The sequence below is a fragment of the Scheffersomyces amazonensis genome (assembly GCF_036850825.1).
Source record: "Scheffersomyces amazonensis strain UFMG-HMD-26.3 chromosome Unknown RJT21scaffold_2, whole genome shotgun sequence".
Classification (NCBI taxonomy): Eukaryota; Fungi; Ascomycota; class Pichiomycetes; order Serinales; family Debaryomycetaceae; genus Scheffersomyces; species Scheffersomyces amazonensis.
The window spans coordinates 2,102,078-2,129,521 of NW_027042742.1; the positions used below are offsets into that span (position 1 = coordinate 2,102,078).

At 28.7% G+C, this 27,444-nt stretch overlaps 15 protein-coding genes across 15 annotated transcripts; 9 read left to right on the forward strand and 6 right to left on the reverse strand. All coding sequences in view use genetic code 12, as the record gives it.

Moving 5' to 3' along the window:
- Positions 1 to 1,606: 1,606 nt before the first annotated feature.
- On the forward strand, positions 1,607 to 2,455 carry GSP1 (Ran GTPase). Its single transcript, XM_064881337.1, has one exon. The coding sequence runs from the start codon at positions 1,688 to 1,690 to the stop codon at positions 2,333 to 2,335; it is 648 nt and encodes a 215-aa protein (XP_064739877.1). The 5' UTR covers positions 1,607 to 1,687; the 3' UTR covers positions 2,336 to 2,455.
- RJT21DRAFT_119277 (uncharacterized protein) lies at positions 2,456 to 3,047 on the reverse strand. The gene has a single exon (XM_064881338.1). The coding sequence runs from the start codon at positions 2,992 to 2,994 to the stop codon at positions 2,533 to 2,535; it is 462 nt and encodes a 153-aa protein (XP_064739878.1). The 5' UTR covers positions 2,995 to 3,047; the 3' UTR covers positions 2,456 to 2,532.
- A 209-nt stretch (positions 3,048 to 3,256) lies between these two features.
- Positions 3,257 to 4,144, forward strand: ATP14 (F1F0 ATP synthase subunit h). Its single transcript, XM_064881339.1, has 2 exons — positions 3,257 to 3,329; positions 3,633 to 4,144. Exons 1-2 carry the CDS (start codon positions 3,312 to 3,314, stop codon positions 3,936 to 3,938), a joined length of 324 nt encoding a protein of 107 aa, XP_064739879.1. The 5' UTR covers positions 3,257 to 3,311; the 3' UTR covers positions 3,939 to 4,144.
- MEC3 (Mec3p) lies at positions 4,136 to 5,360 on the reverse strand (the record flags this gene model as incomplete). Its single annotated transcript, XM_064882833.1, has 1 exon — positions 4,136 to 5,360. The coding sequence occupies exon 1, from the start codon at positions 5,108 to 5,110 to the stop codon at positions 4,136 to 4,138; it is 975 nt and encodes a 324-aa protein (XP_064739880.1). The 5' UTR covers positions 5,111 to 5,360.
- On the forward strand, positions 5,361 to 7,747 carry RJT21DRAFT_119280 (cleavage polyadenylation factor subunit). Its single transcript, XM_064881340.1, has one exon. It carries the CDS (start codon positions 5,402 to 5,404, stop codon positions 7,733 to 7,735), a length of 2,334 nt encoding a protein of 777 aa, XP_064739881.1. The 5' UTR covers positions 5,361 to 5,401; the 3' UTR covers positions 7,736 to 7,747.
- A 168-nt stretch (positions 7,748 to 7,915) lies between these two features.
- On the forward strand, positions 7,916 to 8,540 carry SMD2 (mRNA splicing protein). Its single transcript, XM_064881341.1, has 2 exons — positions 7,916 to 8,078; positions 8,144 to 8,540. Exons 1-2 carry the CDS (start codon positions 8,074 to 8,076, stop codon positions 8,475 to 8,477), a joined length of 339 nt encoding a protein of 112 aa, XP_064739882.1. The 5' UTR covers positions 7,916 to 8,073; the 3' UTR covers positions 8,478 to 8,540.
- CDC46 (MCM DNA helicase complex subunit) lies at positions 8,541 to 10,881 on the reverse strand. Its single transcript, XM_064881342.1, has one exon. It carries the CDS (start codon positions 10,827 to 10,829, stop codon positions 8,646 to 8,648), a length of 2,184 nt encoding a protein of 727 aa, XP_064739883.1. The 5' UTR covers positions 10,830 to 10,881; the 3' UTR covers positions 8,541 to 8,645.
- Positions 10,882 to 11,119: 238 nt separating this feature from the next.
- RJT21DRAFT_119284 (uncharacterized protein) lies at positions 11,120 to 11,838 on the forward strand. The gene has a single exon (XM_064881343.1). The coding sequence runs from the start codon at positions 11,148 to 11,150 to the stop codon at positions 11,751 to 11,753; it is 606 nt and encodes a 201-aa protein (XP_064739884.1). The 5' UTR covers positions 11,120 to 11,147; the 3' UTR covers positions 11,754 to 11,838.
- Positions 11,839 to 11,862: 24 nt separating this feature from the next.
- On the forward strand, positions 11,863 to 13,150 carry RJT21DRAFT_25085 (uncharacterized protein). Its single transcript, XM_064883880.1, has one exon. The coding sequence runs from the start codon at positions 11,914 to 11,916 to the stop codon at positions 13,126 to 13,128; it is 1,215 nt and encodes a 404-aa protein (XP_064739885.1). The 5' UTR covers positions 11,863 to 11,913; the 3' UTR covers positions 13,129 to 13,150.
- On the reverse strand, positions 13,151 to 14,458 carry RJT21DRAFT_25084 (uncharacterized protein). The gene has a single exon (XM_064883879.1). The coding sequence runs from the start codon at positions 14,424 to 14,426 to the stop codon at positions 13,173 to 13,175; it is 1,254 nt and encodes a 417-aa protein (XP_064739886.1). The 5' UTR covers positions 14,427 to 14,458; the 3' UTR covers positions 13,151 to 13,172.
- Positions 14,459 to 14,638: 180 nt separating this feature from the next.
- SER1 (O-phospho-L-serine:2-oxoglutarate transaminase) lies at positions 14,639 to 16,155 on the forward strand. Its single transcript, XM_064881344.1, has one exon. The coding sequence runs from the start codon at positions 14,719 to 14,721 to the stop codon at positions 15,895 to 15,897; it is 1,179 nt and encodes a 392-aa protein (XP_064739887.1). The 5' UTR covers positions 14,639 to 14,718; the 3' UTR covers positions 15,898 to 16,155.
- Positions 16,156 to 16,287: 132 nt separating this feature from the next.
- Positions 16,288 to 18,337, forward strand: RJT21DRAFT_119288 (GTPase). Its single transcript, XM_064881345.1, has one exon. It carries the CDS (start codon positions 16,299 to 16,301, stop codon positions 18,294 to 18,296), a length of 1,998 nt encoding a protein of 665 aa, XP_064739888.1. The 5' UTR covers positions 16,288 to 16,298; the 3' UTR covers positions 18,297 to 18,337.
- ILV1 (threonine ammonia-lyase) lies at positions 18,338 to 20,960 on the reverse strand (the record flags this gene model as incomplete). Its single annotated transcript, XM_064883238.1, has 2 exons — positions 18,338 to 19,973; positions 20,917 to 20,960. The coding sequence occupies 2 exons, from the start codon at positions 20,958 to 20,960 to the stop codon at positions 18,362 to 18,364; spliced, it is 1,656 nt and encodes a 551-aa protein (XP_064739889.1). The 3' UTR covers positions 18,338 to 18,361.
- A 1,347-nt stretch (positions 20,961 to 22,307) lies between these two features.
- On the forward strand, positions 22,308 to 26,805 carry ECM17 (sulfite reductase (NADPH) subunit beta; the record flags this gene model as incomplete). Its single annotated transcript, XM_064879785.1, has 2 exons — positions 22,308 to 22,394; positions 22,532 to 26,805. The coding sequence occupies exons 1-2, from the start codon at positions 22,370 to 22,372 to the stop codon at positions 26,803 to 26,805; spliced, it is 4,299 nt and encodes a 1,432-aa protein (XP_064739890.1). The 5' UTR covers positions 22,308 to 22,369.
- Positions 26,806 to 26,863: 58 nt separating this feature from the next.
- On the reverse strand, positions 26,864 to 27,426 carry RJT21DRAFT_25102 (uncharacterized protein). Its single transcript, XM_064883881.1, has one exon. It carries the CDS (start codon positions 27,297 to 27,299, stop codon positions 26,922 to 26,924), a length of 378 nt encoding a protein of 125 aa, XP_064739891.1. The 5' UTR covers positions 27,300 to 27,426; the 3' UTR covers positions 26,864 to 26,921.
- Positions 27,427 to 27,444: the final 18 nt, after the last annotated feature.

The window sequence follows — 27,444 nt, forward strand, 5'->3', positions numbered from 1 at the left end:
TCTTATTCATCTGAAACTTTTGGGCATATTTCCATCATTAATTAATAAGTTAGTTAGTTTATAGTACTCACTCTTTATTATAACTAATCTATTCTTATACTGTAATATTATATTCTATACTTTTCAATTTATTCATCGGTTCGAATTTCACAATCTATATGAAATTCTCGTAAGGCGTCATCTCACTACACCATACAATACGACCAACTTCTCTCATCCTTATGCTCATTGTCTTGATCGGTATAAATGTTTCTATATCTTATTTACTCTCCTTTTTCATAACCCTGCTCGTCTTAAATGACATCACTAAACCTGGCTTTAATTCGTTATTATTAATTCGCAATTATTTTTATAAAGCCGACTTCTCGAACTTTATAACCGTAACATGCAATATCTATCCTTAGGAACAAAATCTCAATTATATACTACATTACATTTCACAGCTACACAACGTCACTAACACATTTTAACTAACACACTAACACATTTTATTTATCACTCATATTAATAAATCCCTACACATACTCACTCACACTAATAAATCATTACTAACTACTCTCTAACACAAATACTAACCAGTATCTATTAAGTAAATACAAACTTGCTGCACTTATCCTCCACCGTCTCCTTTGTCTATTTTTGGAATTCTTAATCCTAATTCTGGCTTACTTTTTTCTTGTTCTACACACAGTGTTTTAGTTCTATTACATTCACAGAATTTTTTTATCACCCCTTGCGACTGCATATAACCGTTGCGTTTCCTAATGCAGTAATAATCGCCCATGGTGTGTTAAATGTCGTATAACTTAATATAATTAATTGTAATCCAAATAAAGGAAAGTCTGCCCCGAATTCGGAGTCACAACTTAATTTATATCAAAAGGTTGCTGTGTATTACAGTAAATAAATTCAACTAAGAGTAATTGTACTAAGTAATAAGTAATTGAATTAAGTATAATCTTGTAATAAGTAATAAACAGATCAGATGTAATAATTGCTTTATTAGAATAATTGTTACTACTCGATGAACTTAATAGTTTAATTTAATATATAGTCCATTCCCAGTGGTTGCGAATCGGTTGGTTTCACAAAACTTCGTCAAATGAACTGGAAAGTATTCCCAGACGGACTGGTCTTTTTGTCATTTTTACAGTTTAGCTTCGAGTTACCATTGTAAAATGTTGGTATTTATTTTTTTTATTATTTTTTTTTGAATCTCACATGAAACTTTCACCAGAAACAATCGTCTGCATACATAAAATACTGTTATAATGTGGCTAGAATGGTCGGAGTCGGGCCCAAAAGGTGAAGTTGAATTAGATGTAAGATATGAATATTTCAATTAATATGTACTGCAATACGTATAGGATATGTAAATAAGCATTTAAGAATTTAAATGATCGTAAAAATCAATTATATATATATATAAATATGGAGTACGTCACATGACACGCGGCACGCATCATTTGGTCAGGCGTATATCACGCAACAAATCACGATTATATTATCACGATACTTAGCACGTGCCCAATCAGAAAAACAAATTTTTTCTCATCAGCAAAAATTTCATGAAAAAATTGTTGTTGTTATGATCCTTAGCGCTTTATCAGAGTATTAGTAAATTGATCATTTGGTATTTGAAAATCCAATCTATCAATCAATCAATCAATCAATCGTCATATCAAACATGGCTACTCAAGAAGTTCCAACCTTTAAATTAGTTTTAGTTGGTGATGGTGGTACCGGTAAAACCACCTTTGTTAAGAGACATTTAACCGGTGAATTTGAAAAGAAATATATTGCTACTTTAGGTGTTGAAGTTCATCCATTAGGTTTCCATACTAATTTTGGTGAATTAAAATTCGATGTTTGGGATACTGCTGGTCAAGAAAAATTTGGTGGTTTAAGAGATGGTTATTATATTAATGGTAAATGTGGTATCATTATGTTCGATGTTACTTCAAGAATTACTTATAAAAATGTCCCAAATTGGCACAGAGATTTAGTTAGAGTATGTGAAAATATTCCAATTGTTTTATGTGGTAACAAGGTTGATGTTAAAGAACGTAAAGTTAAAGCTAAAACTATTACTTTCCATAGAAAGAAGAATTTACAATATTATGATATCTCTGCTAAATCAAATTACAATTTTGAAAAACCTTTCCTTTGGTTAGCAAGAAAATTAGTTGGTAACCCTCAATTAGAATTCGTAGCTTCTCCAGCTTTAGCTCCACCAGAAGTTCAAGTTGATGCTGATTTAATGCAAAAATATCAACAAGAAATGGAACAAGCAACTGCTTTACCATTACCTGATGAAGATGATGCTGATTTATAAATTTAATTTGAATAAACAATAAATCAAATATATACACTATAATCATCATTGTAATCATCAATCTCTAACTTATAAACTATTATCCTTACAGTCGTCATTTATATAGCTTTGAATAATATATATCTATTATAAACATAATTATAAAATTTTACAATAATTCTAATTTACATATCTATATTACATTGCTACGAACTTATCTATATGAAATGAGTTGGCTTAATCTGTTTGGTATGTTCTTGTAATGATGGTTGATAGTTCATATGAAATATAGATGGTGGTGGATTAGGAAATGCCACTAAATTAGGAGGTGGTGGTAAAAATTTACTAACATCTTCTTCATCATTTATTTGACTATCATTAGTCTTCTTGTTCTGCGATGATTCATCTCGTATATCGATTTGGATATCATTATTCGTCTGATCCTCTCCACGATGTTTTTGACCTGGAGCATTCTTATTTAAATAATCTAACGTTATTTCATACTTCATTGATATATCATCATTATTAACATGTTTCCAAACTCCTGTTTGCTTAGCCTTAGACTCATAATAATTACAATAGAATTTTATATGGTTCTTTCCTATTAAATGAGACTTTCGTACACTCATGGTGTCATGTGTCAAGTATGACTTACAATAATCACAGTAATACTTTGGCATACTTATTCTTTAATGAATTAATTATATTATTATTTTACTTCTATATGTTATATGAGCTCTAATGCAATATAATTAACTAATTAAACTAGTCATTACCCTTTTTGGTATGACACATCACATGACTGAAAGCACATGCCACATCGACCACTCAGACTTTCTTCAACTGACCAATAAAACAATTTAAAGTGAGACACTATCAAAAATCTCTGACCCAAGGCGCACGACCCCGAGAATCGCTAATGAAAAAATCAATGAAAAAACGAATACACTTAAACCAGACCTGAACGATCAATAATAGCATAATAGATTCACCAGAGATGTTCAGACCTGTTATTGTAAGTAGGCGATATGGAAATGTGGCAGAAGAGAAGTGAATTGAGTAGTTGTGAAATTAATAGATCAAAAAATTGAGACATGACAATTAGTGATTGACAAATACCAGTGTTATGAAGTACTTTAAGGTATTTGAATGAATATATCATATTAAAGATATATTAGAAAATCATAATGTTAAAGTGAAAAAGTGAATTAGATGACTAATTGGTTGAGATTGAATTTGTCAATTAATTCAGGAAATTTACTCAATAACTTCATTTACCACTAATATACTAAATTATATACTAACCATAATTTTATAGCGTTCAGTAGTTTCCAAGAGATTATTCTCTATGACTCCAGCTAGAAACAACTTAGTTTCAGAGTTATACATTTCCCAAATCAAAGCATTCAAACCAACTGCCATTTCTCCAAAGGAATTAGAAACTGCTGTTAAAGCTTTCCAATTACCTCCAAAGGCTACTATTCCAGCTTCTGAATTACCAACTGAAGCCGTTGCTGAATATGAATCTAGTGAAGTTGAAACTGAAACTGTTTCTGCTTCTGGTTCATCTGTCGGAGCTGAAGAAGACTGGTTCGTTTTCGAAGAAGAAGATGAACACCACTAGATTATATACTCATAATTAGAATATTGCTGCATTACCATCCCAATTTATCTACCATCTCCCCCCCCCTTATGTTGATAACTAATGAAAATACATCTTCATGTCTTCTATTATATAATTAATTCATTTACAATTCTTGTTGATGTTTTGATCCTTATTTACATTATATATTTTTTACCAAAAAATACAAAAATTACGCTTTAATCTATACTACTTCTAATCCTAATCCCACTAATATAATATATTATCTCTACTTCATCGGAATCTTGAAGTAAACAATGTAAAACACATTCTTTAGCTGTTAATAATAATATAACAGTCTTACAAGTAGCTACGATTTTTGAAGCTGATTGCCAATCTCGTAATCTTACAATAATTTCTTTATCTTCTGAATCATCATCTTCATCAATATTATCTTTATCTACTTCTGTAATTGGTTGAAGTATTTCACCTCGAGCATCATCAAGATTATTATGTACTGGTTTTAATACTTCTAATTTTTCATTCCAACTAATTGTAACTCGATATTTACCTTCTTCTTCCATTACAAATCCTAAAAATCCACCTCTACGTCTACTAGCTTTAATTAATATAGTATCATTATTAGAAGATTTCTTAAATTTATCAAGTCTTTTATAGGTAGATACAAATTCTGAAGGTAATTTCATAATTAAATCAATATCATGTAATTCTGGTTCTTTTAAAAGTAATAAATCTTGAGTATTTTTAAGTATTTTAACGGGTATTCTAAATGTATGATTAATTGCATTAGAATGAATATTAACATTAGAATAATATAATGCTAATGATGCAGTTCGACTATTAGTTGAATTAGTACTTTGAGCTCCACTTGATTCTTTCCTTTGAAGTCGTATACTTAATGATTCACTATTAGCTTTATCAAAATTTCTTAATGTTTGTAAAAATAATTCTACACTTATCTCTAACAGAATTGTATTATCTCGTAGACTTTGAATTTCTATTTGATTAAAAATAGATCTCATTTGTAATTTACACCATACTTGAGGTTCTTGAGTTATCAGTTGTCCATTAACCAGAATTACATAAAGAATCTCCGGTGTAAATCGTAATAGAATATATTTTCGTAATGAGCTTATCAACGATAAAGCCGTCTTTAATGCTTCTGTATTATTGGTTTGTAATTTCAATTTCATTACAACACAATAAAATTATCCTCTTCATACACTACTCCTACCAATACAATTCAACCACAATTACTAATTCTTAATTATCTATTCTCCACGCTTTTATATGAGTCTTACATAATAAATTTGCAATTGTTTCGAAGACAAGACAAGACAAGATTCGAATCGGTCTGCATATAACGCCCATCCACTGTCTATTAATTTTCACTCAACTCAACCTAAATAAAGCACTTAGGTCAAAGTTTTCCAATAATAAACCATATTAAACTCCTTAGTAAACCCATTATTTGATAATTTAAAATGACGGTTGATATTCAAGGAGTAGATGAATCAGAAGCGTTTAATTTTTTTGGACTTGGAGGATGTAATGAAGTTGGTAGATCATGTCATATAATTGAATATAAGAATAAAGTAATAATGCTTGATGCTGGGATTCATCCTGCACTTTCAGGTCATGCATCATTTCCATTTTATGATGAATATGATTTATCAAAAGTTGATATTTTATTAATTAGTCATTTTCATTTAGATCATGCGGGATCTTTACCATATGTAATGCAACATACAAATTTTAAGGGGAAAGTATTTATGACCCATGCAACAAAAGCAGTTTATAGATGGTTATTACAAGATTTTGTAAGAGTTACATCAATTGGAGGTGAAAATAGATCAGAAGGTGGTGGAGGATCAACTGATGGTTCAAGTAATTTATATACTGATGATGATATTATGAATTCATTTGATAGAATAGAAACAATAGATTATCATTCAACTATTGAATTTGATGGTATAAGATTTACTGCATTTCATGCTGGACATGTACTTGGTGCATGTATGTATTTTATAGAAATTGGAGGTTTAAAAGTATTATTTACAGGAGATTTTTCAAGAGAAGAAAATAGACATTTACATGCAGCAGAAATACCTCCAACAAGACCTGATATACTTATTTCTGAATCAACTTTTGGTACTGGTACTTTAGAACCATTACCTGAATTAGAAAAAAGATTAACTCAAAATATTCATGCAACCCTTACAAAAGGTGGTAGAGTTTTAATGCCAGTATTTGCTTTAGGTAATGCTCAAGAATTATTATTAATTCTTGATGAATATTGGTCTCAACATGAAGATTTACAAAATATTAATATATATTATGCATCAAGTTTAGCTAAAAAATGTATGGCAGTTTATCAAACTTATACAAGTGTTATGAATGATAATATTCGTCTTTCATCAGCAAATTCTGGTCAAAAATCAAGTCCATTTGATTTTAAATTTATTAAATCAATAAAGGATGTATCTAAATTTCAAGATTTTGGACCTTCAGTTGTTGTAGCATCTCCAGGTATGTTACAAGGTGGAATTTCAAGACAATTACTTGAAAGATGGTCTCCTGATCCAAAAAATTTGGTTGTAATGACAGGATTTTCTGTTGAAGGTACAATGGCAAAAGAATTATTAAAGGAACCTCATACAATTCAATCATTTGTAAATCCTGAATTAACAATTCCTAGAAGAATTAATGTTCAAGATATATCATTTGCTGCTCATGTAGATTTTCAACAAAATACATCTTTTATTGAAAAGGTTAATCCTCTGAAAATTATTTTAGTTCATGGAGATTCTGTACCGATGGGTAGATTAAAATCTGCATTATTAAGTAAATATTCTTCAAGAAAAGGTACAGATCAAGAAGTAAGAGTTTATAATCCAAAGAATTGTGAAGAATTAAAAATAGGTATAAAGGGAATAAAAATAGCTAAAGTATTAGGATCATTAGCTGAAGAACAATTAATTGAACTTAAAAAGGTAATTGAAAAGACAATTCCTGAAACTAATCCTAAAATAGAAGAAATAGAAGAAATGGATATTGATAAATCAAAGGAAGAAGTAAAAGAAAATGCAGGACCAATCAAGACAGGACAATTATTATCAGGAGTTTTAGTTGCAAAAGATTTTGATTTAAATCTTCTTCAATTACAAGATTTACATGAATATACTCAATTATCTACTTCTATTGTAAAATCTAAAATTAATCTTAAAATTAATGCTGATATATCATTAATGAAATGGCATTTAGAACAAATGTTTGGATATATTAATATTATTAATGATGATGAAGAAGAATGGGAATGCGTTGTAATGGATATTGTTGATATATTTGTAGATAGAAAAAAGCTCGATGCTTTGTATATAACTGTGGAATGGATAAATGATAATTTAATGGCAGATTCTTTAGCTGATAGTATAGTTGCTATTCTTTATTCTATAGATTCATCACCAGCTTCAGTTAAATTATCTTCTAATTCTCATAATCATTCTCATTCTCATGTTAAAGTTGAGAATGGTAATGGTGAAATTTCACTTTTAGATAAACCAGCACATGCTAATTCAGAAATTACAAGTCGTATACATCGAATTTCTTCATTATTAGAAGCTCAATTCGGTGAATCCTTACAATCACAAGGAGAAAACAAGGCAATAATTAAGTTTGGAAAAAATGAAGCAAAAATTGATTATTTGAGTCTTAGTGTTGAATGTGCTTCTAAAGTATTAAGAGATAGAATTGAAAACATTATTAAGAGAGGTTGTTCATTAGCTGCACCATTAAGTCAATATCAAAAGACTGTCTAAATAAGCAAAAATACATATGTACATAGATGTAAAGTCTATGATAAGATAATAGTATATAATTCCCCTTTACAGTAACATTATATAGAGTCAATATAATTGTAATATAATAACTGTAACATTAAGTGCTTGTGCTCGTAATAATTTGCATCCGTTTTAATTTTGTCGTGTACAATCACATTTCCCATAGTATCAAAAAAAAAATGCAGTAACCTGTAAAACTGAACTAACACAGCACAGTGGAGAAGACCATAACATCATCATAATAAAAACAGTAAACAGTACTGACAGTAAAATAATAGCTATAACAGTATAAATAACAATAACAAGAACCATACCTTATGAGGTAAGTAGTGCACAAATTACTTTACAATTAATACCATATACATATACTAACCAAATGAATTATAGTGAATATATAGATCGTCCTCGTTCTGAATTAACAGAATTAGAATTACTGAAACTTGAAGAATTTGAATTTACTCATGGACCTATGTCATTAATTCAAAATGCTATAAATAATCAAAGTCCAGTAGTTATATCATGCAGAAATAATCATAAACTTATAGCGAAAGTTAAAGCATTTGATAGACATTGTAATTTAGTATTAGAAAATGTTAAAGAATTATGGACAGAAACTGTTAAAAATAATAAGGGTAAAAAGATTAAATCTATATCAAGAGAAAGATTTATATCGAAACTTTTCTTACGAGGAGATTCAATAGTTATAATTTTAAAGGCATAATTATAATTAATGATATATATAGTTATGGGTGTATTATTACTTAGATAGAAATTATATTAATATAAGGGCATTTTCAAATAATACTTAAAAATAATTATTTAATAGTACAGAAATAGAATTGAAAAAAGAACGAAAGAAAAAAGATGGTTTAATCTATAATCCAATGATTTAAACCCCCACACGTAAAATATTTTTACCTTGATGTCTAAACCTTATTGATTCATGCTTTTGAAGAATATCTAAAGCTTTATTTAATGCTGCTGAACTGGTTCTGCCACTATCAACAAATTCTCTTCTTAATGTACTATAAGCTGTTGAAAATCCTAATGGTAAACGTCTCTTTAATTCTTGTTCAACTTTTCTAATTTCTGCTGTAAATTGGGGGTTACCTGATCCATCACCAGCAATTCCTTGATCAACAGCATCCATGGTTGATGCAGTAAATAATCTAATAGCTTCTTCTACATGTTCTTCATTAGCAACGGGTGATAATCTTATTTTAGCTAATGATTCAGTAATACGAACAATAGCTTCTAATTGTCTTACAGTAATTGGAATTGAAGATCTTTCATTCATATCATTTTCATTAATTTGTAATTTTCTTCTAATTGAAACAAAATGTGATGATAATCTTTCGGCTGCTTCTGGACTTAATCTTGGTGCACATCTTTGTTTAACATATTGAATATATCTTCTCATAGTTTCAATTGGAATTTCACCTTCTTGAAGTTGTTCTTGAGTTTTACCTCCTGTATGAACATTCATAACATGTTGAGCAATTGAAATATCTCTTGCTTCATTATGATCATCTTTAACAATAAAAATCATATCAAATCTTGATAAAATTGTACTTTGAAAATCAATATTTTCTCCTGGAGATTTTGAATCATCATATCTTCCAAATACTGGATTGGCAGCGGCTAATACTGAAGTTCTTGAATTTAATATAGTCGTAATACCTGCTTTTGCAATTGAAATAGTTTGTTGTTCCATTGCTTCATGAATAGCAACTCTATCTTCATCTCTCATTTTATCAAATTCATCAATACATACAACACCTCCATCTGCTAATACCATTGCACCACCTTCAAGATAAAAATCTCCAGTTTGAGTATCTCTTTGAACTGAAGCAGTTAAACCTGCTGCTGATGAACCCTTACCTGAAGTATAAACTGAAATTGGAGCAATCTTTTCAACAAATTTTAATAATTGAGATTTAGCAGTACCTGGATCACCTAATAATAAAACATTTATATCACCTCTTAATCTCATTCCATCAGGTAAGACTTTTTTAGATCCACCAACTAATAAACATGAAATAGCCTTTTTAATATCTTCATTACCATAAATTGATGGAGCAATTGAATTTGAAAATACTTCATAAATATTTGATAATCTTGATAATTTTAAAAATTCTTCTTCTTCTTCTTCAGTAAATACTGTACCTTGACCATTAATACCAATATCAACATCAGATTGAATACCTAATACTTTTAAATATGGATTACGAATTGCTACATTCCCACTTCCAGGTCCAGAATTTCGTTGTTTTGATTGATAAATTGAATATATTCCAATTATTGTAACTCTTGTACCAGGAACAACTTGATTTGATAAATATCTATCAGCTTGTAAAAGTATATGTCTTGGCATTTCTCCAACTGGTACCATATCTGGAGATTCTTGTAATTTTAAAACTTGTTGATCAACAAATGTTGATTTATCATGAACAATAACATAAGGATCTAAAGGACATTTTTCTTGAGTTGTACCATTATCATCTTTTTGACATTTATTTGGTAAATTAACTTGACCAAACCCAGATTTAATTGGTAATCTAAGAGTATGTTTACAAGAACGACAAATTAATTGTACTTGAGTTGCTCTTGAAGATAAAACTGAAGCAGAAATTATAATTCCACTAACTCTAACAATTTTTGCAATATGTTCAGAATCTAAATGTCTTATAGAAGTTTTACCAGTATTTGATAATAAAATTAATTGACAATGAGGAAAATCATTTGGAACTTCATTATTTGATAAATAAGCAATTCTCTTTGCAATATCAGTTATAGCATTTTCAAATAATGGAATCATTTCAGCAGGATCATCTGATAATTTTTTATTTAATTCTTCATTAAATCCAATAAGATGTTCGGAATTAACCTTAAGAAAGTAATTCTTTACTAATAAATTTTCTCTTAATTGATCTCTATAAATAAATCTGGTATCTAATCTAAATTCTAGTATAAATGATCGAAATGCTTTAGTAACTTCATTAAATGAACTATCTTCAGGATCTTCTCCTGGTAAAACTTGTGTACCATATACTTCACCTCTTTCGTAAGACATTATCAATTGAGTATAGTTATTATATAAATGGTTTAATACTTTTAAAAAGAGGAATTGTATAAATGTATATATGGTATTAGACGTGGATTTGAAAAATTTTGGTGATGCAAGTCATATAAGTGGCATTTCCTAATTGGGACAAATTAAAAGTCAAACGCGTTAATTATAAACTGTAAAATAATTCTTTAATTTTGTTTAACTTGTAAACTGTAATAACGAAACCTGTAAAAAGTTTTAAACTTTAAAGGATGATTCCAGAGATCTATAAGGAATCACATAATTAAGAAGATCTTTAGGCTTAAAAGGGAAATATACATAATGTTAGCATATCATCGAGCCTCACAGCGACTAATTCAGTCATTAAGTAATCTTCATCAAAAATTTTATTTTTCAACTACTGCCAGCATTAATTCAATTCCAAAGAAGAATAAGTTACCTCCAAGACCAAAATGGTTAATTAAAGAAGAAGAGATAGATGAAAAATTTATTAAAGGTGGACGAGGACCAGGAGGTCAAAAGATTAATAAATCAAATAGTAAAGTTCAATTAACCCATCTTCCCACGGGGATTGTAGTTACATGTCAATATTCTCGATCTCAAGAACTGAATAGGAAACGAGCAAGAGAAATTTTAGCATTACGATTAGATGAACAACAAAATGGTGAGAAAAGTCGTACATCCATTGTAAATGAAAGGAAAACTAAATTGAAACAAAGTAAAACAAAGAAAGCCAATAGAAAGTATAGAAATTTACAAGAAGAAAAGAATAATCAACTTGTAGAAAATGAAAATTCAGATCAATCTGAATTATCACCAGAAGAAGAGTTTGAGTTATTTTTGAAACAGTACAGTAAAGAAAAAGAGATAGAAGTAGAGAAAGATGAAAGTAACGATAACAATAACAATAATGATAATGATAAATAATCATGAATTTGTAAATAGTTCTTATAGGTTCTTATAGTGATGTATATATAATGACAGCATAGTCTCCTTAAATTCTTTTTTGCGTATAACTCTTTTTTTTATTTGCAGCCGAATTTGCCTTCCTTCTGTCAACCAACTATTAAATCCTTAACTATTGACAATGTCTATCAGTAATACTGCCATCATTGGTTGTATAATTGCATTGTTTGTCTTGATTATAGTATGTACCATAATAATTTTAGTAATTCTCTGTGTTACCTCTAGAATTACAGTATATGATAAACATCAAAATATTGAAATTACAAGACCTAGTATATTTCAAAATCTCTTTACACGTTCCAAACCACAAATTGATTTAGAAAAGCAATATCAATCAAATTATGCTTGTTCAACTATTGCTCTTAAAAGTTTACCATTTCTGATACCAAATCAAGATAAAAGTCCTCGAGTTCTGGATGATGGAGAAATAATTGTAACTTTATCAAGAGAAAATGAAATTAGAGATAATATTATTATTCCAACTAGTAAACTGGATTATCGTAGTGCAATAGAAAGTTTTAATTCTGAAACTAATGGATTAATTGATGATCAACTGTATTTTTCTAAACAATCTCCTGAATCTTCAAATCTTACTAGAAGAATTTCATCTCTTCATTATCAAAGAAATGAAATTAATAATACTGTTAAAACTTTAATTGCAATTCCTAATGAACAAAAGCAATCATATCTTGCTGATCAATATGATAGTTTCTCTAGAACAATCATGCTTCAAAATTTAATTGAAAAATCAGTAAATGATGATTCTCAAACTATTATGAAAGTAAAAGATCCATTTCTGGAAAATTTAATAGTGGTAGGAGGAATTGTAGTGGTTATAAAACCATTTAGAGGAACTAAAGAATATGAATTTTCTAGTTTACAACCAGGTGATCTTTTAAGAATTGTAAAATTTTTTATTAAAGAAGAAGAAGATTTAGAAATCAAACCTTTACGTATAGTATCTGATAAATTACAACTTACTTCAGATAGAGAGGGGAAACAAGAGATTTTAGATAATGAAGATGTAAAAACTATAGATGGATATAAAATAAAAGATAATGATAATGATAATACTAATAATGAAGTATATATTGATAGGTCAGATTCTAATTATAAAAACATTCATTGTACTGGAATTGCTCTTAGTACTTGTTTAGAATATAATTATGATACAAGTGATTTATCTCTTAGATTTAAAGATACAGTGAATAATTCTGACTTTGAATACTTGAAGGATTTCCCATTGGAAGTAGTTTCTTTAGAGACTACAGTTTTACGAAGTATGAATGATACTACCATATCTATTGATGATGATGATGAATCTTGTTCCTTATAATCATTATTAATAATCCTAAACTACCTAATCTTTGCTATTAATTTTCAATGGTTCTCTACATACTTTTGATGAATATTTTTCCAATTTTCAGCTGTCTTTAATGCATCTTTCCAATTCTGAGTCATGATTTCTAATTCTTTTTCAATTTGCTTTAATTTTGAAGACTCACTTTCAATTCTAGTTTCATTACCTTCAATTTGTGAATGCAAAAATAATACTCCTGATATATTATGATATATTTTATAAATATTATTTAAAATTGGTTTGGATATCAATTCGAATGATCGAAGTTCATTAAAATATTTTTGAATGGTATCATGATCTATGTTTTCTAGAGATTGTAAATCTATTATATCAGAAGGATTTGGTAATGAAATAGTTGATTTATCTCTTGTAAAATCTGTCAAACTAATATTGAATTGATTATAATATTCATTAATTAATTCAATAAATCTTGTAAATTTATAATTTTCTGTAGCTATTGATTCAATAATAGATGTAAGATTTGATGAAAGTTCATTAAATTCTTGATTTAATATTGATTCACTGGGATTTATAAGTATAGGTTTAATATTATCAATAATTGGTAAATTATTATATATTATATTTGAATTTATAGTTGAATTAATATTATTGATTGAAATTGAAGTTGTTGTTGTTGTTGTTGAAGTTGATTGTGAAGTTGATTCATCAGAATTTATCGGTATACCATACTTTATAGTGGAAGATAAATTCCGTTTATCTAGAAGTTTATTCTTTAATTCATCTATTTCCAATTGTTGTTTCTTTAATTCTATTTTATATTTCTTTTGTAAACCTCCTGACCAATGCTTTAATTTAATTAAATCATTTGATTGTAATTTATTAATTTTATGTAAAGAATCGATTTGTTTATTTAAATCATTTTGTTCAAATTGAACTAATTTGTTTAAATCCTTTTCATTCTTAATTAATTCTTTTTCTAATTGATCATTCTTAGCAGTTAATTTCTTAATTTGCATTTCCTTTTGTAGAATAGTTTGATTGGAAATCTTTTGTTGATTTCTAGTTCTATCTAATGCAACTAAAAGTGAATGAATTATATTTATAACTGATCTATCATTCTCATATATTATTTCACTTACTTGAAATTCTGATGATGATGATATTATTAAATTATTCTTTAATAAATCTTGATGATCAATTGTAAGAAATTTAAGTTTATCATCAATATATGCTCTTGATAATAACATTGAATTTATTAAATCAGATGCATTCCGAATAGGTTCAGTATCTAAATATGTGATTGTTTCAGCCATATTGAATTTACTATAATTTAGTAGTAGTTTGGTATTAAATTTAATCAGTAAATAAACAATTAATCATCTCCATAAAATGTAAACATTACCACTAACATAAACATTGTGGAAAAAAATGTATGACACAAAACCTCGAAGAAGGACCACAAGTGAAAAATGAGTAAGAGTCATTTCTCATCTCCATATAAATTAGGTTAAATTAATTCAATATATTTTAATTATAGATTGATAATTTCAATTGTTAAAGTGATAGTTAATTCGTTAAACAATTATTTAAACAATTAGTTCAAATATGAGTTCAATTAAATCATTAGATCGTGAAGAACCTAATTATTTTGGTGCTGGACCAGCATTATTACCAACTTCAGTATTACAAGAAGCAGCTTATGATTTAATTAAATATGAACAGCTGACAGTTGGAATTGGAGAAATTTCTCATCGTTCAAAACCAGCTATTAAAGTAATTGATGATACTAAATCAAATTTAATTAAATTATTAGATATTCCTGATACTCATGAAGTTTTCTTTATGCAAGGTGGAGGTACAACCGGATTTTCTTCAATTGTATATAATTTAATTGGTAATTATGCTAAAAGAAATAATGGAAAAATTGGTAAAGCAGCTTATGCAATTACTGGTAGTTGGTCAAAAAAATCTGCTCAAGAAGCTCAAAGATTAGGATTTAATGTTGATATTGTTGTTGATACAAAGGATTTAAAATATGGAGATATTCCACCTTATTCTCAATGGAAATCAATTTCAAAAGATACTGCTTATCTTTATGTATGTGATAATGAAACTGTTCATGGAATTGAATATAAAGATATTCCAACTTCAGATTATCTTCCTGAAGGAGTTGAACTTGTAGCAGATATGTCATCTAATATTTTATCAAAAAAGGTTGATGTTAGTAAATATGGGGTTATATTTGCCGGTGCTCAAAAAAATATTGGTATAGCTGGTTTAACTATATATATTATTAAAAAGTCTTTAATTGAACAACCAACTGATGATGAATTAAAATCTTATGGAATTCCATTAGTTCCAATTGCATTCCATTTCCCAACTGTGATTGCTAATAATTCTGCTTATAATACAATTCCAATATTTGCTTGTCATATTTTAAAATTAGTTACTGCAAAACTTTTAGAGAATGGTGGAATTAAACAAATTCAAGCTATTGATGAAGAAAAATCTAAAATATTATATGAAGCCTTAAGTAAATATCCTACATTTTATCATTTACCAGTAACTAATCCAAAATATCGTTCAAATATGAATGTAGTATTTACTTTACCAAAAGAATTAGAAGATAAATTTATTAAGGAATCAACAGAAAAAAATCTTATTGGATTAAAGGGTCATAGATCAGTAGGAGGTATGCGTGCTTCTATTTATAATGCTGTAAGTCTTGATAGTGTTAAGAAATTGGTGGAATTTGTTAATGAATTCGCTACTAATAATGCTTAATAACAATTGATTTAATGATAGTTTATTAATTAGTTAACAAATAAAATATAAGTCTATTTATAGTTAATTAGATGTAACTGTATAAGAGCTCATAGTTAAATTAAACCCCATCTGAGGTGTAAACTCTATATATGCAGTGTATCTACACTATATATCTACACTCTATATACACTCTATTTACACTATATATACACTATATATACACTCTTCCTATACACTATATATACATTCTTCATATACACTATATATACATTCTTCATATACACTATATACACCTTGTATCTACAGTATAGTGTGCCTATCAAAAATTATACAGGCTGAAAAAATTATAGTGGAGTGAAAAAAAGATGCAAATTGAATGGACTCCAGACTTACCATACTTAATAACTAAACTAATTCAAATGGCTATAAGGAATATCTTAATGCCAAGATGTTTGTTCGGGCCGGCACGTGTGTCATGTCTATCACGAATACCGAGACGACTAACATCTACCACAACTCATCAAACAATTCAAAGTCCAGATCAAAAGAAGATGTTCTTAAATAAAGAATTATATCGAAAACAAATTCAAGAAAGAATAGCTAAAATTCCTATAGAAAACTATAGAAACTTTAGTATAGTAGCACATGTCGATCATGGGAAATCGACTCTTTCAGATCGACTTTTAGAAATCACCGGAGTCATTCAACCGGGATCAAATAAACAAGTTTTAGATAAATTAGAAGTTGAACGTGAAAGAGGTATTACAATAAAGGCTCAAACTGTATCTATGATTTATACAGATAAAGAAACAGGTGAAGATTTCTTATTACATTTAGTAGATACTCCTGGTCATGTTGATTTCCGAGCAGAAGTATCTCGATCTTATGCATCATGTGGAGGAGCTTTATTAATTGTTGATGCATCTCAAGGAGTTCAAGCTCAAACTGTAGCTAATTTTTATTTAGCTTATAGTATGGGTTTAAAACTTATACCTATTATTAATAAAATTGATTTAGATCAATCAGATATACCAGCAGCAATGAATCAAGTCGAAGAAACTTTTGAACTTTCAAGAGAAGATTGTATACCAGTTAGTGCAAAAACTGGTTTAAATGTACATAAAATTCTTCCCCTGATTGTTAAAAATATTCCGGCACCAACTGGTAATGTTTCAGCCCCTTTGAAGGCATTATTAGTTGATTCATGGCATGATTCATATTTAGGAGTGGTAATGCTTATTCATGTTGTTGATGGGAAAATTAAAAAAGGTATGAAACTTTTATCAGCTCATACTGATAAAGTATATGATGTTAAAGAAGTTGGAATAAATTATCCTGATATGATGCCTATGGATACTATTACTGCTGGTCAAGTAGGATATATTATACCAGGATTAAAAAATCCAAGAGATGCTATAGTTGGAGATACATTTTTTCAATATGGAAATCATGAAAATCTTGAACCATTACCAGGATTTGAAGAACCAAAACCAATGGTATTTGTTGGAGCATTTCCAGCTGAAGGAACTGATTTTAATGCTATGGATGATCAAATGCAAAATCTTGTTTTAAATGATAGATCAGTTACTTTAGAAAAGGAAACATCAAATGCTTTAGGTCTTGGATGGAGATTAGGATTTTTAGGATCTTTACATGCATCAGTATTTAAAGAAAGATTAGAAAAGGAATATGGAGCTAGAATTATTCTTACGGCTCCAACTGTACCATATAAAGTAGTTTATAATGATGGTAAAGAAGTTATTATTACAAGTCCTGATAAATTTCCTGATAGTTCATTCCATTCAAGAGTTGATTGTTTTATGGAACCTTTTGTTGAAGCTATAATGACAGTTCCAGAAGAATATATTGGAACTGTTATGACATTATGTTTAAATAATAGAGGAATTCAAAAGGAAATGGAATATTTAAGTACTGGACAAGTATTATTAAGATTTGATATTCCATTAGCTCAATTAGTTGAAGATTTCTTTGGAAAATTAAAAGGTTGTACTAAAGGTTATGCATCATTAGATTATGATGATGCAGGATATAAAAAATCTGATTTAGTTAAAATGGAATTATGTGTAAATGGAGAATCTCAAGATGCATTAACAACTATATTACATAAATCTCAAGCCCAATCAAGAGGGAAAGAATATGTTACAAGATTTAAAGAATATTTAAGATTTCAATTATTTGAAGTAGCAATTCAAGCAAAAATTGGTAGTAGAGTTATAGCCAGAGAAACCATTAAAGCTAAGAGGAAAGATGTAACTCAAAAATTACATGCGGCTGATATATCAAGATATAAGAAACTTTTAGAAAGACAAAAGCAAGGAAAGAAGCAAATGAAAGCTAGTGGAAGAGTTCATATAAATCAAGAAGCCTATCAATCATTTCTACGTCGTAATGATTAAAAATAATAACATTAGTATTATTACTATACATAATATCTGTACATACAATCACTTTCATAAATTCGTTAAGAAGTTAAAAACTTTTTATAAACGACATTATCTGATTCATCATAAAATTTGTAGCCAATTTTCTTTAAAACTTGTTGGAAATCTTCTTCAGCAGTACCTTGAGGAAGTACAAATCCACAAAGTACTTTTCCAACATCATGACCATGATTTCTATAATGAAATAATGTTATATCCCAATCATTCTTTAAAGTTTGTAAGAAATTAAATAATGCTCCTGGTTTTTCAGGAAATTCAAAACTATACATCTTTTCCTTTGAAGTCTTTGAATGTGATGATTTACCTCCAACTAAATAACGTCCATGAGTTTTAGCTAATTCATTATCTGAAATATCAATAACATCATAACCAAATTTTGATCCAATCATTTCATTTAATATATCATCTTTTTCACCTCCAGCAATATTAAAACTTACTAATACATTAGCTGGTCCTGGTCCACTATATCTATAACAAAATTCAGTTATAGCTCTTGGATTTATAATACTTTGTAATTTAGCAAATTCACCAGGTTGTTCAGGAATTGTTACAACAAATGATGCTTCTTTACCTTCACCTAAAACTGCTCTTTCACTAACAAATCTTAATCTATCAAAATTCATATTGGCTCCACTAACTACTGGAACATAAGTTTTATCTGAATGATTAATTTCTGGATGTTCTTCAATATATTTCTTTAATCCAGCAACTGATAAAGCTCCTGATGGTTCAGTTATCAGTCTTGTATCTTCAAAAATATCCTTTATGGCTGCACATAATTCATCAGTAGATACTCGAACAACATCATCAACTAAATCTTTACAAAGTCTCCAAGTTTCATCACCTAATACTTTAACAGCAGTACCATCAGCAAATACTCCAACCAGATCTAATTCAATTGATTTTTTAGCTTTTAATGATTGATATAAAGCATCAGCATCATAAGTTTCAACTCCAATAATTTTAACATGAGGAGCAATTTTTTTTAAATATACGGCAACACCAGCAATTAATCCTCCTCCACCAACTGGCACAAATAAAGCCGATAATTTATCTAATCTTAATTGTCTTGTAATTTCTAATGCAATAGTTCCTTGACCGGCCACAACATATGGATGATTAAATGGTGGAATATTAGTAAGATTTTCTAATTTACTTAATCTTTCACATTCTTGTTTAGATGAATCAAAATCGTCTCCATATAATACAACTTTTGAACCTAATCTTGCAACATTAGAATATTTAATTGATGGAGTTGCTGTTGGCATAACTATAGTAGCAGGAATATTTAATCTACTAGCAGAATATGCTACTCCTTGAGCATGATTACCTGCAGAACATGCCACAACCCCATTTAAAGGAGTTTTTGAATTGGAATGTAAATTAGCTATCATATTATGAGCTCCTCTTAATTTAAATGAAAATACTGGAAGTAAATCTTCACGTTTTAAATAAACATTAGTACCAAGTCTGGTAGATAAATTAATGGCTTTATTAAGAGGAGTTCCTGCTTCATCCACAACATCATAAACTCTCGAAGTTAAAATTAATTTAATATAATCTGGTTCACCTTGAGGAGTAAAATCCGTTGGTTGCAATTCAGGCCATTTACTACTATTACTAGAATTATATCTAATAAAACTTGTTTTCAATGGCGCAAAGGGTTTAACCCTAACTAAGGTCGGTCTAACCTTTCCTACCAAACTTATGGTAGCACTCATTAATGTATAGTGGGGGCCTTTTAGTACGATATGTGAATCAGATGATTGAAATTTTTCACTATTCGGTGATTTTTCATCTCGCAAATTATTTGCGATACCGGTGAGTCACAACGGATGTGGGCGCTACCAGTCGGAAACCATATGTAGAAATACTTACTAGGATAAGAAATGAGTATATTTATTAGAACTGGATATATTTATTAGAAATATAAGAATCTTGATTCTTCAATTATTGGTAATTTTCAAACACTACACAAAAAAGAAACAGTTGACTTGTTCCAGTATCTTTAACTCTTAATATGTATTGATATTATTGATATTATTGATATTTACTGATATTTACTGATATTTACTGATATTTATTTATATTTATTGCTAAATAGAACATTCCATATTAAATAGGACATTCCATATTAAATAGAACATTCCATATTATAAACTATACAGATTGTTACGCTTAATAAAACATACCTTCAGCAGAAACACCTGATAATTCGGCTCTAAAGACAACCTCAAACAGAAGTTTGGGTGCAATTTTTTTGTGCGATACCAATTGCCCAAATATGATAAGAAATAAATGTATGCTAAAGAACATTCACAGTTACCATAAATAAGACACCACTTGGAGTAATTGGAATATTTGCAGACCTTGTACATTCTTAAATCTATTGATATAATTGCTATAATGACTCTGCTCAACACTAAACCTGACGAAGATGAAGATTTTGAATCATTTATGTCTTCATTATGTGCTTCAGCGGGAGAAACTCACAATCATTATAGTGAACTTGAATTCCAAGATGCTCTTGTTAACTTAGGAACTTTAACTAATGAAATCCTTCCTCAATCATTACCTAATCATTTGTTGGATCATAATAATGGAACTATTCATAGACATATTCAATCTACTTATTGCAGCCACTCAAATGATGTCACAAACTTACTAGAAACTCCTCACCAATTAACTACTTCACAAAATCATCTCAACAGTTCAGAATTATATGAAAATATAGTGGATTATTCTCTTACTCATCATAACTTACCACAGACAGATTCTTCACTACATAATTTTAATATAAGGTCAGAAGTTAATCTGGTACCAATTTATTATAATAATAATAATGTACTGATTACCAAGAATGATGTATTTATGGGACATTATAATAATAATCATTTTGCACCCATTGATTATCCTCCAGAACCAATAAGGTATCTGACATCGACAACTTCTTTCACTGCAACTCCTGTCACTGCAACTTCTACTTCTACTTCTTCACAAATTGGTTCACAATCACAATCACCAAAATCTGGATCAATTTATCCTGAATGTAAATATTATGATAAAGAAACAAGAAAAGTTATTGGACGATTATATGTATGGCCAGAAGATGATGATGAAAACCCGGATGCATGTTATGAAAATATTATAATCGATAGAAAATACTTGGAAAATTCAAAAGAAGTTAGTGATAGAGTAATAGAATCTGTTAGAGATGAATTTGCAGTTCATGATAAAATTCTTCGAGGTAAAATGAGTGGATTGAAAAAAGTTAAAGAGAAGAAATTTGAATGGGTACCCAGTACAGTTTTTAAAGCTTTCACTAATTGCAAAACTCCTCTTAAAAATATGAAACAACCAGGAGATCCTACTAAACCATTTCATTACTGGGATTATACTCCAAGAAACTCATGTTTTGGAAAGATTACTATGAGACAACCTAATGCATGGACTAGAAGTGGTAAATCAACCAACAAGAGAATTAAGCTTAGTACTTGTTATGACCAATATTATAGTGATAGCGAATAGACTAATAACTTGTAACTTGTAACTTATACCTTAATAACTTGTAACTTGTAATTTATACCTTAATAATTTATAATTAATACTTAATAACTAATATATACTCTCATTCTATACCTGAAAACTTGTAGCCACAACTTCAAAGTAATCACCATATTATTGATAATTAGTTAATTAGTTAATTAGTTAGTTAGTTTATATATTTAAGTGGGGTTTGATTGCAAAGATATCATATGGACTTTGAAAAGGATGCAAAAACAAACGCCGCCAATTTGAGCCAATCACGACTTTGAAGTAATCGCTTACATTATCAAATGTCACGTGCTATGATCTGATGAAGTAATATCCCATTGACTGCGATCTGCGTGTCCTGCACACAGCCCCAGCTGAATTTTTCAACTATAATAACCATTTCGTTTCCAAATCTTTTAACCTTAATGATTCAGTTTTAATTTGATTGTTGAACCGTTTCTTATAGATCTGTTGTGTTGTGTTTAAGTCGAAGAATGACTTTTTCTCAGCCAGAGGCTAGTATGTATATTTGAGTTTATGAAGTTATTGGAGTTGGGAATTGTTCAATCTTTTTTGTTGGTTCCCCCACTCTATTGATAAGAGGATTGCAACCATATATAAAAAAATTTTGTTTTACTAACTTAAATGTTATTTAGTTGCCCATATCGCTAATCTTGTTGGAGGTACTGTATATGTGACACAACCAGCCAAGTCTGTTGAATCATCATTTACCAGTTACTTTCCTAATGCAAATATTTTAATTGATGCTAATGATGCATATTTTGCTATTCAAACTGGTTTAGAAACAAATTCTATTGATGAATTTACTACAGTTACTACTAGTGGATCAACTATATTTAAGAATTTACCATTTTTATCTTCAAATATTTTTTCAAATAGAAAAGTTGTATCCCATGTTGAACTTGATTCATTTGATTTTTCAATAGTTGCAAGTTTAAGAGATTTAAATTATCCTGTTATAATTTCTCAAACTCCAAAGGAAGCTCAAACTTATTCAGTATTAGCTTATAATTTAGCAACTAAATTAAATACATCAGTATTTCATTTTTTTGCTCCATCATCATTTAAAACTGATGAAAAATTTAAATTATTAGAATTAACAAATTCAGTAATTTTAAAAGATCTTGAAAATATTGAAATTGAAAATGTTTATGGTGAACTTAATGTACCATTTTTTGAAATTATTAATTCAGTTAATAATGCTAAAGATTCTATATTATATTTAGGTCAATTAAATAAAGAATTAATTGATGCCATCACAAAGGAAAATACTTTATTAATTTCAATTAAAGTATATCAACCATTTGAATTATCAAGTTTATTATCTATTATTCCATCAAGTGTTGAAACTTTAACTTTACTTGAACAATCTACTAGTTCATCAAATTCATTTTCTCCTTTATTATTAGATTTTTTCCAAAGTTATTCTAAATATCAATCATTAAAGAATTTTACAAAAGTCGTGGCTGCAAATCTTGGATTTGTTTCCAATGATAAATTTGATTCAACAATTTCGAATTTATTAACCAATTCAAGATCAAATAATCCTATTCAACATTTATCTTTTGGTAAAGTTAATACTGAATTAACTACTAAATCTTATAAACAAAAATATGATGAACATATTAAATCAATTAATAATGCTCATTCTAAAGAACAAGCTTATTTAAAACTTTTAAATCAAATTAATCCAGAAAATTTAACTATTTTAAATGAAATTGATTCAGAAAATATTGGTCTTGAATCAAATCCAGAATTTGGTTATGGATCTTTCTTATTTAATCAAGAAAAGCAACAAGAATTAATTAATTTGGTATATAATTCTATTCAAGAAAATTTATTTCAATCTATTGATAATGCTAATTTAATTGATCTTTTAACTAAATGGTTAGTTTTAGTTAGAGAAGGAATTAAAATAGATAAATCATTAACTAATGAAATTATTTCTTTATTAAATACTGATGAACAATCATCTTCAACAAGAGATATCTTGAAATTATCTCAGTATTTTTATGTTGATAGTAATTGGTTAATTGGTTCTGATAGTTGGGCTTATGATCTTGGATCTTCGGGAGTTCATAATTTAATTTCTTCAGGAAAGAATATCAATATGTTAATTATTGATTCAGAACCTTATAATGAAAAGAGTAAAACTATAAATGGACTTCGTAAAAAAGATATTGGGTTATATGCCATGAATTATGGAGGAGTTTATGTGGCATCTGTAGCAATTTATTCATCTTATACTCAAGTTTTACAAGCTTTTATTGAAGCAGAAAAATTTAATGGTCCATCAATAATTTTAGCTTATTTACCATATAAAACTGAATTAGATTCTGCTTTATCAATCTTACAAGAAACTAAACGAGCAGTTGATACTGGTTATTGGCCATTATATAGATATGATCCAAGTATTGAAGATGAAACTCAATCATTTAAATTAGATTCTTCAAATTTAAGAAAACAATTACAAGACTTTTTAGATCGTGATAATAAATTAACTTTATTGGCTGCAAAAGATCCTTCACTTTCAAGAAATTTAATTGCTTCAGCTAATAGTGAAATTAGAAATAAACAAAAGAAAATTGCTGATGAATCATTTGCTCAATTATTACAAGGATTATCTGGTCCACCATTAACTGTTACATTTGCATCTGATGGTGGTAATGCTGAAGCTTTAGCTAAAAAGGTTAATAGACAAGCATTAGGAAGAGGATTAAAATCAATAATTTTAGCCATGGATGATTTATCTATTGAAGATTTATCAACTGAAACAAATATTGTATTTATAACTTCAACTTCAGGTCAAGGAGAATTTCCAACTAATGGTAAACAATTTTGGGATGGAATTAAAAATTCAACTGATTTAGATTTAGCTTCAGTTAAATATTCTGTATTTGGTTTAGGAGATTCTCAATATTGGCCAAGAAAGGAAGATAAACATTATTATAATAAACCAGCCAAAGATTTAGATTCAAAATTAAAACTTTATGGAGGTATTGAATTAGCTGAAATTGGATTAGGTGATGATCAAGATGCTGATGGATTTAATACTGGATTTAATGAATGGATATCAAAAATTTGGATTGCTCTTGGAGTTGATAATATTGAAGGAATTGAAGAACCAAAACCAATTACTAATGAAGATATGAAAATTGGTTCTAATTTCTTAAGAGGTACTATTGCTGAAGGTTTACAAGATCAATCTACTGGAGCCATTAGTGCCGTTGATCAACAATTAACTAAATTCCATGGTATTTATATGCAAGATGATAGAGATATTAGAGATGAACGTAAATCTCAAGGATTAGAACCGGCTTATGCCTTTATGGTTCGTTTAAGATTACCTGGTGGTAAAGCCACTCCAGCTCAATATTTAAAAATGGATGAATTATCTGATGAAAGAGGTAATGGTACTATTAAACTTACTACTAGAGCAACTTTCCAATTACATGGAGTTGTTAAACATGATTTAAAACCAGCTATTAGAGGTATGAATTCTGCTTTATTAGATACTTTAGCAGCTTGTGGAGATGTTAATAGAAATGTTATGATTTCTGCTTTACCAAATAATGCTAAAGTTCATTCCCAAATTTCTAAAATTGGTACATTAATTTCTGAACATTTATTACCTCAAACAACTGCTTATCATGAAATTTGGTTAGAAGGTGAAGATGAAGGTGATAAACCAGGTGATCGTGAAGCTTGGGAAACTAGAAAAGTTGGACCAAAGAAGAAGAAAACTTTAGTTTCTGGTAATGCATTAGTAGATTATGAACCACTTTATGGTCCAACTTATTTACCAAGAAAATTTAAAATTGTTATTACTGTTCCACCATATAATGATGTTGATGTTTATGCTCATGATATTGGTTTAATTGCTATTGTTGAAGATAATGAAGTAATTGGATTTAATCTTTTAGCTGGTGGAGGTATGGGATCTACTCATAATAATAAAAAAACATATCCAAGAACTGGATCAATGTTTGGTTATGTACCGAAAGATAAAGTTCATATTGCTTGTGAAAAGATTATGTTAGTTCAAAGAGATTTTGGTGATAGAACTAATAGAAAGCATGCAAGATTAAAATATACCATTGATGATTTAGGAGTTGAAGTATTTAAACAAAAAGTTGAAGATTTATTAGATTTTAAATTTGAAGAAGCAAAAGAATTTGAAATAAAATCAAATGTTGATTATTTTGGATGGACAAAAGATGAATTAGGTTATAATCATTTTACTGCATTTATTGAAAATGGTAGAATTGAAGATACAGTTGAATTACCTCAAAAGACTGGATTAAAAAAGATTGCACAATATTTAAATGGTGGTAGATCAGGAGAATTTAGATTAACTGGTAATCAACATTTACTTATTTCTAATATTGAAGATAATGATTTAGATGAAATTAAATCACTTTTATCACAATATAAATTAAGTAATACTGATTTTTCATCCCTTCGATTATCTTCAGCTGCTTGTGTTGCATTCCCAACTTGTGGTTTAGCAATGGCAGAATCTGAACGTTATTTACCAGAATTAATTAGTAAATTAGAAACTTCATTAGAAGAATATGGTTTAAGACATGATTCTGTGGTTATGAGAATGACTGGATGTCCTAATGGTTGTGCTAGACCATGGTTAGCTGAAGTTGCATTAGTTGGTAAAGCTTATGGAGCTTATAATTTATTACTTGGTGGAGGTCATCATGGTCAAAGATTAAATAAAATTTATAGATATTCTATTAAGGAAGATGAAATTCTTGATATTTTAAAACCATTATTTAAGAGATGGAGTTTAGAAAGGTATGATGGAGAACATTTTGGTGATTTCTGTATTAGAGTGGGAGTTATTAAACCAACAACTGAAGGTAAATATTTCCATGATGATATACCTGAAGATGCTTAAATGATTGTACGATAAATATTTATTAGTTATAGTTCTTGCATAATATTAAATCTGTATAAAAATAAACATTAGTCATTATTAGTTACTTAATTACTTAATTACTTAATTACATACCTTTATCTATGATATGGTTTGGTTACTCTACCAGGAGTATCTCTATTAGAACTAGTCTCACTATCAGTATTAATTGGTCGAACACTATGATTGGGTCTTACATCATCAATTGTAGATTTATGACCTGAACTTCGTCTTAATTTATCTACATCATATAATAACTCTTTAACCGAAGTTCTATGATGTCTTTCAACATTTAAAATATCCTTTATCTTAACATTCCATAGAGTAACACTCACAGTATTTAACCTTCTTCGTACTTTCTGTTCAACTTCAGCTGCTCGTTGTTCAGTCTTTTTTTCAAGTTCAACTTCCGCAGCCTGCATCTCCGACCTTAAATGCCGTATTAATTTCTCTTTATTCTGTTTGCTGAGACCCATTACTCGCACACTCGTGATACTGTTCTCAACCCTTTACTACAAACTAATTGTTTACATAGATAACATACACTAAAAAAAAAATTCCTGCACAAGATGGTTCTTGATTTGGAAACAAAATGGTGGCAAGCATTGAATTAATTATACG